Genomic DNA, 15,363 nt, shown 5'->3' with positions numbered 1-15,363 from the left:
TATTTATCAAATATTTTTCTTACATTTAATTGATTAATTTATTTATTTACGTATTTACATAGTATGTGTACAAATAACATGGAATATTAAATGGGAAAGTTAATAAATGGGAAATTAATACAGAAGCACAATAAAATATAGGCTATATATCAAATTGTATCACATAGGATAAATTAATTAATGCTTACAATTACTTAAACCATTATTTCTTGCGGGAATTTAATGGCATATTTATTTGTTTATTGAGCCAATTTTATTTCTTTATTTGGAAGTTTCAGTCTGCCATAGGTAGATGTTGCAATGTTGCTAAAAGGGTTTGTGTGATATGTCAGAAACCGACCTGTTGACAGGCATCAAGAATTACAATATAAATCACTTATAAATCAGCAGTCCTCTGGCTGATGGTTTGTTTATGTAGGTTAGATCAGCCTCAAACCGAGACTGTTTCATTCCCAGTTAAAAGTTAATTGTAGTAGGCCCACATGTAACTGACCCTACAAGCAGGAGTCACTTAAATACTTAACCTTGATGTCTTTGCATGTTTTACTATGAGCACATACACTTCAGCAGACACTTTCACAAATATTTTGAGTGTTCTCGACTGTCTCTGCAGCCGCTGGTTTCAGCTCACACGCCTCTCTGTTGACCCTCTCAGGTGTTTCCGTCTAATGAGAGCTTTTCGCAGCACTTTGCCTGTGCTCGTGGCAGGTGCTGTGCCTGAACGATATCAGGTTTGTTGTTTTTAGGGCTGAACAAACACTGGATTACCAAAGGGCAAAACAGGCAACTACTAATTGGCCCCAGACCCCCAGCGGCAGCCTCATATAAGACAACTTTAAGAATACAAAACTCCTGGACTGATTAATTAAGTCCCTACAGATATCACTCAGAAGAAGTTATACGACTTTGACACTTTACAGAGGTACAATACTCCACCAGCACCACCACTGTGCTCACGGTTTCCTCCACTTCTCTTCATGCAGGTAATCTCTAACCTCACGTGGGAGTATTTAGGCCGACATAATCATTTTAATGAGCGTGGATCCTGCTCTTGCCTGCTTTCCAAGGGACATAAGGATATATGCATTCAGTTTTATGATTTTTTCTCATTTAACAAGTGCATACTTTAATGGTAAATCCATTAAGAGCATCGGTGATCCCTGTAGCAAACAGAGAATAAGAAGAGAAAGTACAGCAATTTTTCTTTATTACAATTTTCGTCTCTTATTTTCAATCAGGTGAAGAAAAATACCTTTTTTTGTTCAGTATAATAAAATATGTTAACTTTATTCATTTTATGAAGAAAAACAATGACAACAAGAAAATAAAAACAGAAACAAACGTTTTTTCTCTCTCCCTCTTTGTAAACCTGGAGAGCTGCTGCATTGCGTGGGAAGCAAATACAACGTAGACAGAGTGTGAGGGAGCAGGGAGGAGGCTGGAGAGGTCTGGGGGAGGAGGCGGAGGAGGAGGAGGAGGAGGAGGAGGACACAGAGGATAGTGACAAAAAGATAAGGCCAGAGACATACAAAAAATGAGCATAGTAGGACAGGAGTGTGGTGGAGGGGCAGTTAGAGGACGTGGCGGTGATCAGAGCAGGTAGGCTGGTGGTCCCGAGTCAGGACGACTGACGACAGAGTGTTCAGAGGTCGCTCTCTCCGTACAGAGCGGTAGAGAACGACATGTAGTCGAGGGCTCCGGGCACGCCGTCGGGGCCGGTGTAAGGGGCCATGCGGGCTATGCAGTAGTCCGCCTGGTCTGGAGGCAGCTCTCGGCGCAGCTCGTCGGCTAAGATGTAGTTCTGTTGAGGAGAACAATCAACAATAACATTAGATTTTATGGTTAAGATAGCAGCTGTAAGCACTTTTTGTATCTCTCCCACGACCCTAAAACTGTATTAAATATTCATTTTTTAGCCAAGTGGAGCTCAATCTACAATTTCCTTGTTACTCTTCTTTAATGATACTACAACAAAACACTGTACCTTATCCCCTGCCAAGACTTTGAAGGAGGCCATCACTTGGTCGGCAGTGTCCGTATCGGCCGTCTCGCGGGACATGAAGTCGATGAAGGCCTGGAAGGTGACGATGCCCATCCGGTTTGGGTCGACTATGCTCATGATGCGGGAGAACTCGTTCTCACCCTGAAGGCAACAGAGAGGAACTGTGAAACTCGCAGCCAGCGACAGGCCTTCTTTTGTCCATTCGTTAGTACAAATATGTGTAACTTAAGTGATTTTTAAATTAATCTAAGGTGCTGTTTGACTTTCAAATTCTAATACGTTAATTTAATGGAGCTTTATGTAAACTAAACCATCTTTTAAAATCTAGAAATCATTAAAAAATAACACAATCGAGGTTACATCTATCCATTACCATTACTGTTAATCACACACAAACAAATGTTGATGCTTGAAGAGTGCTCATGGTTTTACCAGGTTGTAACCAATGGAGATAAGGCAGGTTTTGAAGTCTTCAGCATCCATGATTCCTGATCTCTTCTACAAGGTCAGCGACAGACAAACAAGGAAGGGAGGAGGAGAGGAAAGAGGTAGGGTGGCAGGGATAGTGGAGGGAAACCATCGGGAGAGTAAAGGAGGAACAAAGTGCAGAATTAAGGAAGAAACCGCAACAATCCACAAAATGGATGTTGGAAGGTGTCACAAAGGGAATTTAGACGAGAGGGATACGCAGTAAAGGTGGGAATAAAGGGAGGATAGAAATACGAGAGGGGAAAAGGACCAAAAGAAAAAAAAAAGAAACCAGTTAAACTTCTCACAGCGGGGGAGGCGCTACGATTAAGTACCTGTGCATCGTTGGCGATATCGAAGCCCAGGCTGATCAGGCAGGCCTTGAACTCCTCCGCGCCCAGAGTGCCCGAGTGGTCCTGGGGTGTGGGAGGCCAGTGCCAGGCGAGGCGTCGGGGGGCCATGCAGCAACACATACAGCGGTGTCAGTGACGGTGAGGGGGAGTGGATGAGGTGGGACGAAGAGGTGGGTGAGGTGGTGTTGGAGGGTGGGGAGGGAGTGCACCATGCACGGGTGGGTAAGAGGAGGTGAGGGGAGGTGAAGGGAGAGGGCCATGCACGAGATAGAGAACAGAGAACACAGTGCATATTCATTAGGATCTGGCAGGTGAACACACGGTGGCAGCAGTGCTGCCATGCTGTGCGAGGGCATTCAGAGGCGTTAATGTGCAGTGTGGCAGGCAGACTACAGGGCCCTGTGGTGGGTTATTCAGATCAACGATGGCACATGTACGTAACATCACAAGATATACTTCTCTTAAAGGCAAAAGTCTCTCTTTACCTTTTCTATACAGCGTCAAAGCAACACACACTTCAAACATTTACAATCACATTCATTTTCCCATAAACAGATTTAACGTTGAATACACAGTCCTGAGCTGCAACTAATGATTATTATTATCATCAATGAATCTACTGATTTATTCTTGATGAATTACTTTTTTTTTTTTTTTTACTGTTTAATCAACTAATGCCAGCACTGGCACAGTCTACAAACTAATAGCCTATGACACCGACTAAATTCGTCCCCATCAAACCAAAGTCAAACTGAGAAGAACAATGACTCCTTCTTCTAAAGCATCAGATGAATCTGTTGCTGTAGCTCGATGCACCTCACCCTCACACTTCCTAACACTTGTCAGGCTGAGAGCCTTGCTGGAGGAGGCTTAGTCCTAATGAAATACGAAACAAACGCACAAGTTCAGGTCCACAGTTGGCGTCCTGCGGTCTCTGATCGTTGACCTAGAATATTGATTAACAATAGGGCAACTGTGGAAAAATGCATGAGGTAATGGTTGGAGTCAGCGGGAGAGCTGGGGTGAGGAGGGGGAGGAGAGGGAGCTAAATAAAAACTCATCCATAATTGGTGCTGTTCCTGACACGTTGAGCCCCAGTGTAAACACTAAGTCCTGGAGGTAGGAGGGGGCCAAGACAGCAGGTCTTATAGAAACAGCCTTCAATGGTGAGATATTCTGAGGCCCCCTGTGGTGTAAAATAGACCCTACATTTTTATTTACGTTCTTTGTCATTTTCCTCAACTTAAAGTCCCTTTTCAACCAGGCGATAAGGTCAGTAAACATCCCGATGCATCTCACACACAAACTGTACACTCTGCACGCTTTTCTTGTTAAAGGATCGTTAAAGGTTTGCCGTTAACCACACCTCAGGCAGCATGACCCAGAAACGCCATGTTCTCACCTTCACTTCTTTGCTTTGTTGCGTCAGTCTGAATACATAAAAGACAAACTTGTGACTCTGCATGCCAGCAATTTTTACAACCATCTCTAAAGAAAAGAAGAAGTAGGGAAATACACATGTTCACTTTCTCGCTGAGAGTTAGACGAGAAGATTGACAACGCTCTTGTGTCTGTCGGACCAACGTGAAGCGAGAGCCAGCAGACAATTAGCTCAAAGCTCACTAATAAATCTTTTCCTTCGCACTTCATTGTCACTCAAATGCTGGTAACAGCTGTCACCGTGTCGTTTAAACACTCTGAGCGATAAAATGCGAAACAACAACACAATGAAGCCGGAAAAAACGACTCCCCAGCTGAAATGGGACCATCCAAGCATCATGTGAATGCAGCATTAACATCCATCTTGAGTGATCAGATCACAAGTAGACAGCTCAAAGTCTGTCAGTCCACACCTGGCGTTAACACACAGTACGTCCTGACATGCGTCTCAAGTGACTCACGTCCCTGCTCTGTTTGCAAAGAAACTCGTACATCCCTGGGACAAATAGATAGTGTTTTTTACACAAACAAAGAAATATCAACATGAATAACATTTGCCGAATTAACAAGAAGACCCAAATAGTTAAGAATCTGTTGTAGACAGCGTTTCACAATGTTTATAAAGCTCTCCAAATGCGACAAATCAAGAATTTGACTGATTTTTTAAGGGAGTCTGGTGCCTTTCTCCATGGGCGTCAAATAAGTTGAAGTAGATAAACTAAGATAAGCTAAGCTAGGCTAAGTGCATGCTTTAGCCTTATATCTAACAGACAGATATGAGAGTGGTGACCATCGTCTCATCTAACTCTCTGCAGCGTGTTTCCCAAATGTCAAATTATACCTTCAACAACACAAAACCTTCTTGTCCACATTCCCATCTCACGTCACAGCACGTAGCCACAAACCAAATCCAGACAGCCGTCTGTGAATGAGCAGTGGACCACCTACAATCCCCTCTCCTCGTCTTTGTGCCTGCACGGTGACTCAGTACTGACCCTGTCGAAGTGGTTGAAGGAGGCCCGGAACTCGTTGAGCTGCTCCTGGCTGATGCCCTTGGCGTCTCGCGTCAAGATCTGGTTCTCGATTTCATTGATGGTGCGGGCGATGGTGGTGAGTAGCTGCTCCCAGCCCACACGGATGTGCTGCGGAAAAAAAGAGAGACACAAACACCGAAGAAGTTTAAGTAAGAGACGGACAGAGGAAGAGTCTCCGGGGGTTTTGTTTCTGCTGAGCTTTAGCCTCGGGTTGTTGTGAATAAACCTGCACAGAGGAGAAGATGACTGTGGTTTTACTGCATCGGGAAAATGCAGAAATCGCTGACATTTAACAGTCTCAAGTGGAAGCTGATTTTTATCAGACATTTTAATTTGAATGCTTTGATTAAACACAGACTGGTCTTAGGCTGTTCTCATGTTGTGTCTCTGAAGGCCTCCGAAAACCTCGACTCTGAGCAAAACATTTTGTTTTCTATAACCTTTTAATATTCAGGGAGAGTAACTGAGAGCAACGCTGTCGCTTCATGAACAACAACCAGTCTAATATGCGGGCCATCGAGCAGCTTCACCGGAGCGGTTGGGGTTAAGGGCCTTGCTCAAGGACTTGGATATAAAGTGTCATAACTTTGACCTGCATCATCAGTCAAAGTGGACGTTTGTACCAAATTTGAGGAGATTCCCTCAAAGTGTTCTTGACAAGAACGCGACAGACAGACGAAGAGACAACCTGAAACCATTATGCTTCCGGCCACGTCTATTGCTGGTATGGAGGCCTAAAAATAATAAATTTGATCCAAAGAAAATGTCACACAAACTGTTGGATATAACAACTCGACTACATGTTTTGTGAGCAAGCTAACAAAGAGTGGACAAACGGCAAGTAGTTAAAAGGTATTAAAGTGAATTAAAGTTTGAAAAACCTGACAACATATTGATAAAAAGCCAGAGAAACCATTTTCTCTGCAGTGAAACAGTGTCGTACAGCAGTGATCTAAACTCTTCTTCTGCCTGGATAATGAAGTATCCTTACACTGGGTACACCGAAATAGAAAGAGATATTAAAAAAAGAGATGCAGACAAAATAATTGCATAAACACATTAGCAAATTTGGCATTTACACTTTAAATCTGCTCTTGTATCTGTCTAAATGCTTCGCACAGAAGCTGATTCTAGACACACTCCCACATAATCGCTTTGAAAATGGGTCAGTTGATGTGCAGAATCTCAATAACAAGACTCACATGAATTATTGTGTCCTGTAAAAATAATTCTTGGCAGGCAGGGGTTTGTAGTTTTCCAGCACTTGGCCGATGAGCCAGAAAGTTAATTATGTGCACTGGAGACTGGATGGTGAAATTCCAACGTCAGAAAAGTTCAGTATTAAACTCTCCAAGACTTCACTGAGGCTGTTTAAACCTCCAGCCGGCCACTCCTGCTTTGTTCTCAGTGGCAAACCACAACCATCTGACACCGACTGAACATTTATAAAAAGGTCAGATGTGAAAGCAGAATTATTCATTAGACATGAAGCAGAGAAGATCTTTTCTGTGTCGTGTCTGTCTGCAGGTTTTACCTCCATGGTGTAGTTGGTGTGTTTGTTGTCAAAGATGAGAGCTTCCTGAATGAGCTGGTGGTCTCCCTCCAGCTGGTCGATCTTTGGCTTGTAGTTGACGATGCTCTTCTCGTACTGGCGTAGGTGCGTCAGCTGGTCCTCCAGGGTGCCGTGCATCTCGATTGAGATGCGGCCGATTTCCTGCAGAGGCACACACAGGTTATGATAGTTTATACATTTTCTTGACATATCAGTGACCGTGAGAAAAACAATAAAAATCGCCCTGAAACTGGAGTCAGAAAGTTTTACCATTTCTTATTTTAAACTCGGTGCTTATTAAAACACTGGACTGGCATGGATTAAATGTCAGTTTGAGACCAAACTCAACACAAAAAAGCACTAAAACTACAGACACAAACTAAATTACACACTGTATCGTACTGACAGAGTGCAGCCCACGCTGCCCTCACTCTGAACTTGTAACGTGGTCATTTCTGCTCGCACTGACCTCCATCTTGGTCTGGATCCAGGGCCCGATGACGTTGGCCTGGTTGGCAAACTGTCGGCGCAGACGCTCGTTGTTCTGCTGCCGGGCGTGTTCCTCGATCAGAGCCTGGTCGCGCTGAGGCACCAGCTGCCTGACCTACAGATGCAGGAGAGTGACAGAAAACCAAAGTGTGTTTATACACTTTGATGTGATTCTAATGAAGACGGAGACAGCTTCCTTTAAAAATGTGAAATCCTGGTCAAAATACATCTATCACCCTTGTGGAAGTTCAGTTATCAACATGTTATAGCTCTTTCTTTCCCCCCAAAAGGGTTTTTATGACTGTTCCCAGGCCAGGATCAGTTACCTTTTAGTGCACAAACATGTGAATGGTGTCAATTTTCTCCCAAACTCTCTGAAAGCAAGTGAATAAGTGTATTTGCTAAAATGTCAAACTTTTCTTTTAAGAATATGAGAGAACACCAGGGGGGCAGACTTGTTTTGTTTCGGCCTTTGTTTACATAAATGACTTTTCCTGCAGCCTGTCGTCTGTTTTTCGGCTGTCTGGTTTTCTCTCTTGTTCTTTCTTTCTCATTATAAATACCTCTGGATTATTATGCAAGAAGACTCTGTTCAATAAGACATGTTTGGATTTTAGAGTTTTGAATTCTGTCTGTCTCAGAACTTGGTATGTTAGAGATCTTCTTCGTTTAAGAAGTGTGTATTTCCCTGCTCGTTATCTAAATTACCTTGTCCCATTTGGCGTTAATCTCCTGTGGGTTGATGGTGGTGTAGGGGTTGGTGCCAGCCATATTCACGTGATAGGTCTGCACAATCTTGGCAATCTCGTTGTGGATGCCGAGGATGGCCTGGCGCTCCTTGTCAGCCTCCGGCAGCGTGGCTTTGAACTGCTCGTGGGCCGTGCTTAAACCCTGAGACACGACACACAAACACATAAGATGAAACTTTCAGTAACATGATTTTATTTTAAACGACCCGACGACTACTGTTACCGAGTCTGTCTTAAAGCACAGTAACGCCCCTCTATTCATACCCGTCCTCGCTGTGCTCACCTGGATTTCTTCGATGGTGTGGACGATAAAAGTGTCCTGCAGGTCCTCCATGGCGCCCTCCATCCAGTTGTTGAATGGAGCCGCTCTTTTGGCAAACTCAAGGTACAGTTGGTCGATGGTTTCAAGCAGCTTCTCGGTTCTCTGTGGAGCATTAAAGAAAAAGGTTACCAGACAAATTCACAGGCGTTTTATTGACCTACAAAGTCAAAGAGGAGGATTCATTTCGTTCGTGATGGATTTAGGGTTCATATTCTTTTCAAATAAAAATCCCAAATCTCCAAACTTTAAAGGATTTTCAAGCACAGTGGGAATCCTGAAAATCTCTCTTCACAGAGTCTCCCTGTGAAGGGGAACACTTTCATGTCAAAATATCTGATTATTTCTGCTCCAAGAAGCACAGAGGGAACTTTAAAACAGGGATAACAAAGTGAGTGACTTTAGAGGGTAGAAATTTGACTCCTCGCTAACTCGTTTATTATTATTCTCTCGGGGGTTATCCCCTTAACTCGTCTCACCTGCAAAGCCTCGCTGCGTTTCTGGGTCAGAGCTCCCAGTGCGTCCCACTGGTCACAGATCCGCTGGCAGCGAGCGTTTACACTGGGGGAGTCGTAGTAGTCCAGCTCACTGGAGCACAAAGAGACGAGGGAACAAGAGACTCATTATAATTATCTGCATCACGGCGGTTTGAATTTACATTATTCACTTAAGCTGTTAGCTGTTTTTAACTGTCTTGTTGCACTTTAATGCCTTTGTGAACCAGCTGTGTCTTTGTTTTTGTCAGTTTGTTTTTGTCTTTCTTTGAGTGAATGTGTTTAAAAGGTTGTTGTTTTTTTTCTTACATACATTTTAAAATCAACAGAACAAAGTTAGATAGAGAGATGATCAATATAACCATGGAACAGGAGGGTTAATGAAACTGAAAGGTGACGTATCTCACTCATATCCTGGATGAGGTGCCACCTCTCTCGCTTCCAACGCCATTAGTGCTCTTACAAGCATCCTTCAACCTACCCTTCTCTATTTTATCCATCATGGATCAATAGAAGGTAGCTGCACAATCTTTTTAATCTTGTTAATCATCTCTTACTTTAACTCCTGTGCGATGGCAGCGATCTGCTCCACGCGGTCCTGATGTGCAGCCAGGTCGCTCTCGAAGGCCTCGTGTTTCTTCAGCAGGGCCTTGATCTCCGACAGAGAGGCCGTCTCGTAGTCGTGCTTCTGCAGCATTTCCTCCTTTCCTGCAGGGGGAGACACAGAGAATGCACAAGTCAACCTATGAAAAAAAATAATGCCTCTGAAATCTATGAACAGTGACATTTTTGTGGCGCTGGATCTTTATATTCAGACAGAGTATTTCTCAGCTCCTTTTCCAACGCTCAGTACCTTCGGTCCAAGCTTCATGGATGGCTGCTTTCTGGCGGAATTTCTCTGCCAGGTGATCGAGTCTTTCCAGCCTGCGAATCTCATTGAGGAGCCACTCTTCATAGCCTTTCTCTGCTCCCTCTAGATTTCCCCATGCGTTGTTAATGTCCTGTAAGAGGCAACGAAGAACGCTTGAGAAACTTGGATGGCAAGGAGTGAAAATCTGCTCTGGAAGCAATATAAAAATAATAAAGATAAAGATGAAGAAACTTCGAAGTTGATAACTTAGTCAGATTTCAAACTTTTCTTACAGAACTTGGACATTCTTGTGTGTGAGTTTTGCTCTTTCACGAGTTGCCGTGACCTACCGAGACCATCTTTCCCTCCGAGGGCATGAAGGCGGGCCGGTTGCTGAGCCTCAGCTTGGTCTGCAGAGTGTTGAAGTTGATCTCCAGCTGGCACTTCTCCTGCACTTTGGGCGGCTTGTGGAGGCGGCGGTAGTCTCTGAAGTCCTCCAGCTTCTGCTGCATGGCCTGCATGGTGTTCTCGGGCAGGCGGTTCTCCAGCCAGGGGATGGTGCGACGGATCCACTCCAACAGCTGGAGTGTTTATGGTGGTAGGTGTCGGCAAGTGTGTGTGTGTGTGTGTGTGTGTTTTGAGGGGTGAGAATAAAAGAAAAGGGATGGAAGGGAAACAAGTACCATTCAAGGGAAGGAAAATGGAGAACCGTGCAAATAAAGGAAAAGGAAGAAGGAAATAAACGAGGTGTAGTAGATGTGATTAATGTGTGTCAGCAAGGGAAGATAAAGGTTGAGATAATTGGTTAGCTGATTGGTTTGTTGTTCATTTTTCTTGCAACCAAATGTAACTTTAAGAGCATTTCACGTCTGATTTAAAGGACTATACCTGTGTGTTTGCATGTTTTAATCCATTTAGTACAGTCTAATAAGGATACACTGCAAAACTCTGAATCTCACCAAATATGTTTGTCTGATTTCTAGTCAAAACCACCTATTACACTGCATTTCAGTGAGATAAATGGGACTATTTCAAAACAATAGCTTTCAGTTGCAAAAAATACAATATTGAAGATTATTTTCTCAGTTCATTGATTGATAGTTTGAACTAAAAATGGAATAAAATACTAAACAAGTCTAGTGAGATACTGTCTTAATGCTTAAGCCTCAGTGTTGTCCTGTCTGTCTTTGTATCTCGATCTACCCTGTCTGCGGTCCTGACCCTGCACCTGAACTGAGCACAAACATCCCCGGGGGAGCAGGGAGGCGAGGGAGCAGCTTCAAAAGGAGAACAGGGAGACAGAAGGGTAGAGGAGGCTCGGGACAATTATAGGAATAAAATCGGGGTGTGCTCACATCACTGGCCAGCTTCTCATAGTCCTCCATCAGCTGCTCGTTCTCTTGGTTGACGGCCAGCACCTTGCAGATCCTGTTGGCCGCCGTCTCTGCCTGGAGGACGAGGATGAGCGGAGAAACAGTGTGAGACGAGAGCTGAGTGGTGTTCAGTCATCTATACTGTACTGTAAGGTGGCATATCTTCAGTGGAGGGATGTTAGTACGCATATTTACGCAAGTATTATACTTGTGTACAATTTCGGGGTACTATTATATGGCCGCTGTATTTACTAATTACTTTTTAGATTAATATATGATAATGATCTAATAAATATTTACACCTGTGTTTTATTGTAAAACTTTAATTTTACAGGGAAACTTGTTCCTTTCACTGTGCATATGACAGTAAACACTTGATCTAATAAATACAAAGTATTTTAGCAGAACAAGTGCTTATACTTTTGAAACTTTAAGTATATTTTGCGGCTAGTAATCAAGTAGAATACTAAATTCAGTACATCTACTTGTGATGGACTGTTTCTATATTCACATTTAACTGCGTACGTCCATCTACGCTGCCTCAACAAGAACTCCTAGAGTCATTCTGGGGATGAAGCAACACTGCTGCAAACAAGTGAAAACAGGACGTTGACTGTACGATGTTATCTGTGTAACTCTATCTGGGATTGCGTGTATTGTCCTCTGGAAGTCACCTAAAGTTCAACAAAGATTAATAATCTAATGTCTGTTTGTGTCTCTGGAGAGCGACAGTGACAACTCTAACAAGGACACATCATATTGTACCTGTCATCAGGTGTAGGGGCACCTTTCCCTCTGCACCACGGTCTTTTTATAGAACAGCAGCGTACAGTACGTTATGTTATTTTAGCCTCTCAGCCTACATACAGACAGCAGGAAATGGAGAGCGAGTCTCCTGTGAGAATAATAAAAAAGCCCAGCGTGGGGATAAAGAGGGGCTCCTCCATGACACAACACTTCCTTAACATGGCCCGTCTGTCCCCATCATTGGACTGGTAATGCATGAACGAGGCAGAGTTTCCATGACAACGTGTAGTCAGTTAACCCGTTGGGTTCAAGATGAGGAAATGTGGTCGGGAAGGCTCATTGAAGATAAGAGGAGGAGAAAATGTAGAGAGAATTTTAAGCAACATGCACGTAAAGAAGTTTAAAGATCTGCAGAAATGTCACGGATAGAAAAGTTTCCAGCAGCGTTTGAGAGCGTTGAGGGTAAAGTGTGTTTTTACTTCACGAGTCACTTAAACAATTAATAAATTATCAAGATATCTATCAGTCTGTCAGTCTGCTAATATCAAGGGATTTTCAAGTCTTTCTTGTTTTCACCCATGTTTGTTGGTTGGTTGGTTGGTTGGTTGGTTTGTCAGCAGGATTACACAAAAACTACCGAACGGATTTCCACAAAACTTGGATGGAGGATTTAAAGCTCCTATTTGAAAAACAACGATTTCAGATGGCGGCCGACCCGACCTACAATCCCAAAGCGTCAGTGTTTGATGAGTTCAGAAACCCAAATTATTTTTTCAAAGCAAAGGAAATAAATGAATAAATAAAGTTTGAATTTTTCACTTGAGATCTGGTCTCTTGCCTCCTTTTAAATGTTTCTGTCTCTGTGTTGAGCCGTAACAGCCTGAATCTACGAGTACAAAAGGGACTGTTGGGCCTTGGCTGAGGTACGTGCTCTATGTGCCATCCTCATTTTCAAATGTTTCGAACATGAAGTGAAACCAAAGGCTTTCTTAAGCATGAATATCCTCAATCGAGGTGAAAAAAGATTAGTATGAAACCAGAAAACAGAGGTTAGACTTATACTTTGCACTGTGAGCAACACAAAAAGCCTTTAAGAAATGATAAAGCACAAGTCTAAACATTGTTTTTCGGGTTTCATGAAATGCCCTTGGATCCAAGGAGCTCCTGTTTTAATATACACTTATTTCTCACATTTGCTGTTTAAGTGTTGAAGGTAAAGTGCCTCAGATAATATTGAAAAAAATCTGCGACCGTCATGAATCAACCCAAACTACTGTCCTTTTAGAGCACACAGACCCACAGTAACGTTGACTCTCCCTCCCACCACACTTCATAGCTCAGAGACTGGCATCCCACTCAGAGGACGGCTTCCAGCCCGCTCTGTCAGAAGATCACGGGGGAAACTTGGCTCGGTCGGAGACATGCTCCGGGGGCTCCTCCAGGAGCAGCGGGCGGGCTGCCTTAAAAGGAGAGCCAGGATGTGCAGGTCGTGCTTCTGTGAGCAAATGTTTGCATGCTGGGCCTGTTTACTGACGGTCCTGACAGCCAGGACCTCTTTTGTGGATTATTCTGTCCTGACATCAGAGGTAGCAGAGAGAGGATGCTGGACGGATTAATCAAAGCAACAAAACTACCTTACGGTCAGTTTATGAAGCCAAAATGGACCTAACTCGGCTCGATTCTCTCGTGTATTTTAATTAAGTTTTAATCACAGAGCTAACTAATTATCTGTCAGAAACTCAGGTGTTTTATCAACACTTGAAACATTTATTTCAGTATCATTAAGGTCTGTCTACGGCATGATAAAAAAATTATTTGGCTCGCTTTTCTAAGATTTGTCACAAACAAAGATGGCAGAAATGACATCTCCTGGCACAATCTGTATGATGTAGTAAATAAAAATTAAAAGAAAATTAGAAGAAAGACTTTATAAGGTACACTGATCTACGGCTGTAGCAAGGTTTTTTTCTTTAAAAAAAAGAGATGGAGAGTCCTAAAACCAAACCCTGTTAAGAATTATTTGATTATCGAGGCTGTGTTAAAGTTTCCTCCCTGGACACGTCTGGATTCAGCACATTTTCAACAACTTAATTGGCTTCCAGTTGAGAAAAGAGTCATACAACTCAAGATGGGACATGCATATAAAATTGCACATAATGAAGTCCCCGAACTACTTTAATCACTTCAGAGACAATCAGGACTATAGAGGCAGCTCAATTGATTTTATTCTCTTCAGATTCAGGAGTTCAATGGGCAAAAGTGCCTTTTTAAACACAGCTGCATAGTATCTCAGAATACGGACCTTGCACAAATGTATTTAGAGTTGTCTCCTTTTATTAAGTGGTTTTACTTCTTGGGTGCAGCAGAACAAAACAATTCTTATCTTTGTGACTCAATGGACTCAAAAATACCACATGAGGCACACACTGGGGCTCACACTAACCCTTAAATTGTCAAGTAAAAGTGAGGAAAGTGATGATGCCCTGGAGGGAACAGTCTGAGGTGTGAGACGGAGGCGGAGAAACCGTTTCTCCATGTGAAGTCCATGCAATCCATTTAAAGCTACGAGCCAGCCAGAAGCGGTTTCCGGACTCCTCTGGAGGTTTCACGAGCTCCATTAAGACGTGGATCTTAAGTACAGGAGACTTAACGGATATCCGGTGTGTGCGCGTGATAACTCCCTATTATTCTCTGCAGAGATCTCGGATTTGGCGTAATGTATTCCACTGAGAGGGAGAGAACTTTAAGCTGGCGGAGGAGAAAGGTTGTGTGCTTTATCAGGGATCAATACGCTGCTGAGAGAGGACAGATAAGGAGGTTCTGATTAACTGAGGGATTGTTTTCCTACCGGGGCCGCCCACAATAAAAATGTATGAAGTCATAGCACTTCGAGGCACATAGAGTAAAGAGTTCAAGAGGTCTGCAGTCAAAGTTGTTGTGATATTTGAGTTTGTCGGCCAGTCTGAGCATTTATGACGTGCTTTTGAGAAGAGATGGAGTTATATTGTATCATACAGGAAAACTGTGATATTATTTTAAAAAGTATATCGGCCAGTACTTCAGGTATTGTTCTGCCTGATAATATCATTGTTCGTGCCATACAGTGTTTGAGAGTCAGATTATAGTCTCGTAAGTAAACAGTCAAAACTGAAAGTTGGCAAAAGAACGACTGTCATTCTCCAGCAACCACTTTGGCAGGTATCCGGTTATTGTTCGAAGGTTTCTCCTTTTTGTTCATTTCTCACCTTCTGCTTGCCTGAGAACGCGTGGTAGTAACATGACACATAAGTCATGACGGCCTTCTCATCTGGCCTCAAGGTGCTAATGATATCTGCCCAGGGAACAGAGGAGGAGGAGGAGGAGAAGAGAGGACAGAGAGGAGGAGAAAAAATGCACAAGAGTAAAAGAGTGCGGAGACAAAAGGGGCCAGCAGGGGGCGTAATCACAAGAGGAGGCAACAGTGAGAGCAGCAGGTCATCTCCAGTCCACCTAG

At 43.2% G+C, this 15,363-nt stretch overlaps 1 protein-coding gene across 4 annotated transcripts in view; it reads right to left on the bottom strand.

The window, feature by feature from the left end:
- Nucleotides 1–1,190: 1,190 nt before the first annotated feature.
- Nucleotides 1,191–15,363, bottom strand: part of actn1 (actinin, alpha 1) — a 52,399-nt gene continuing 38,226 nt past the window's right edge. Inside the window, exons 8-22 of one of the 4 annotated variants that reach the window (XM_084381722.1) lie at nucleotides 15,116–15,201; nucleotides 11,106–11,198; nucleotides 10,101–10,331; nucleotides 9,754–9,901; nucleotides 9,458–9,608; nucleotides 8,886–8,994; nucleotides 8,371–8,511; nucleotides 8,047–8,229; nucleotides 7,319–7,453; nucleotides 6,832–7,011; nucleotides 5,259–5,405; nucleotides 2,806–2,886; nucleotides 2,435–2,500; nucleotides 1,985–2,143; nucleotides 1,191–1,801 (exon numbers count right to left, since the gene is read on the bottom strand). In XM_084381722.1, coding sequence (XP_084237848.1) covers nucleotides 1,643–1,801; nucleotides 1,985–2,143; nucleotides 2,435–2,500; nucleotides 2,806–2,886; nucleotides 5,259–5,405; nucleotides 6,832–7,011; nucleotides 7,319–7,453; nucleotides 8,047–8,229; nucleotides 8,371–8,511; nucleotides 8,886–8,994; nucleotides 9,458–9,608; nucleotides 9,754–9,901; nucleotides 10,101–10,331; nucleotides 11,106–11,198; nucleotides 15,116–15,201 — 2,069 coding nt within the window. In that variant the 3' untranslated portion in view covers nucleotides 1,191–1,642. The remainder of the gene's footprint in view (nucleotides 1,802–1,984; nucleotides 2,144–2,434; nucleotides 2,501–2,805; nucleotides 2,887–5,258; nucleotides 5,406–6,831; nucleotides 7,012–7,318; nucleotides 7,454–8,046; nucleotides 8,230–8,370; nucleotides 8,512–8,885; nucleotides 8,995–9,457; nucleotides 9,609–9,753; nucleotides 9,902–10,100; nucleotides 10,332–11,105; nucleotides 11,199–15,115; nucleotides 15,202–15,363) is intronic. The other 3 variants (XM_084381721.1, XM_084381723.1, XM_084381724.1) reach the window with 3 other exon arrangements.

This window comes from Pagrus pagrus (genome assembly GCF_965226575.1).
Source record: "Pagrus pagrus genome assembly, chromosome: 18".
Taxonomy (NCBI): Eukaryota; Metazoa; Chordata; class Actinopteri; order Spariformes; family Sparidae; genus Pagrus; species Pagrus pagrus.
The sequence above is the reverse complement of the archived record's forward strand: the minus strand, read 5'-3'. Positions and strand labels throughout refer to the sequence as shown.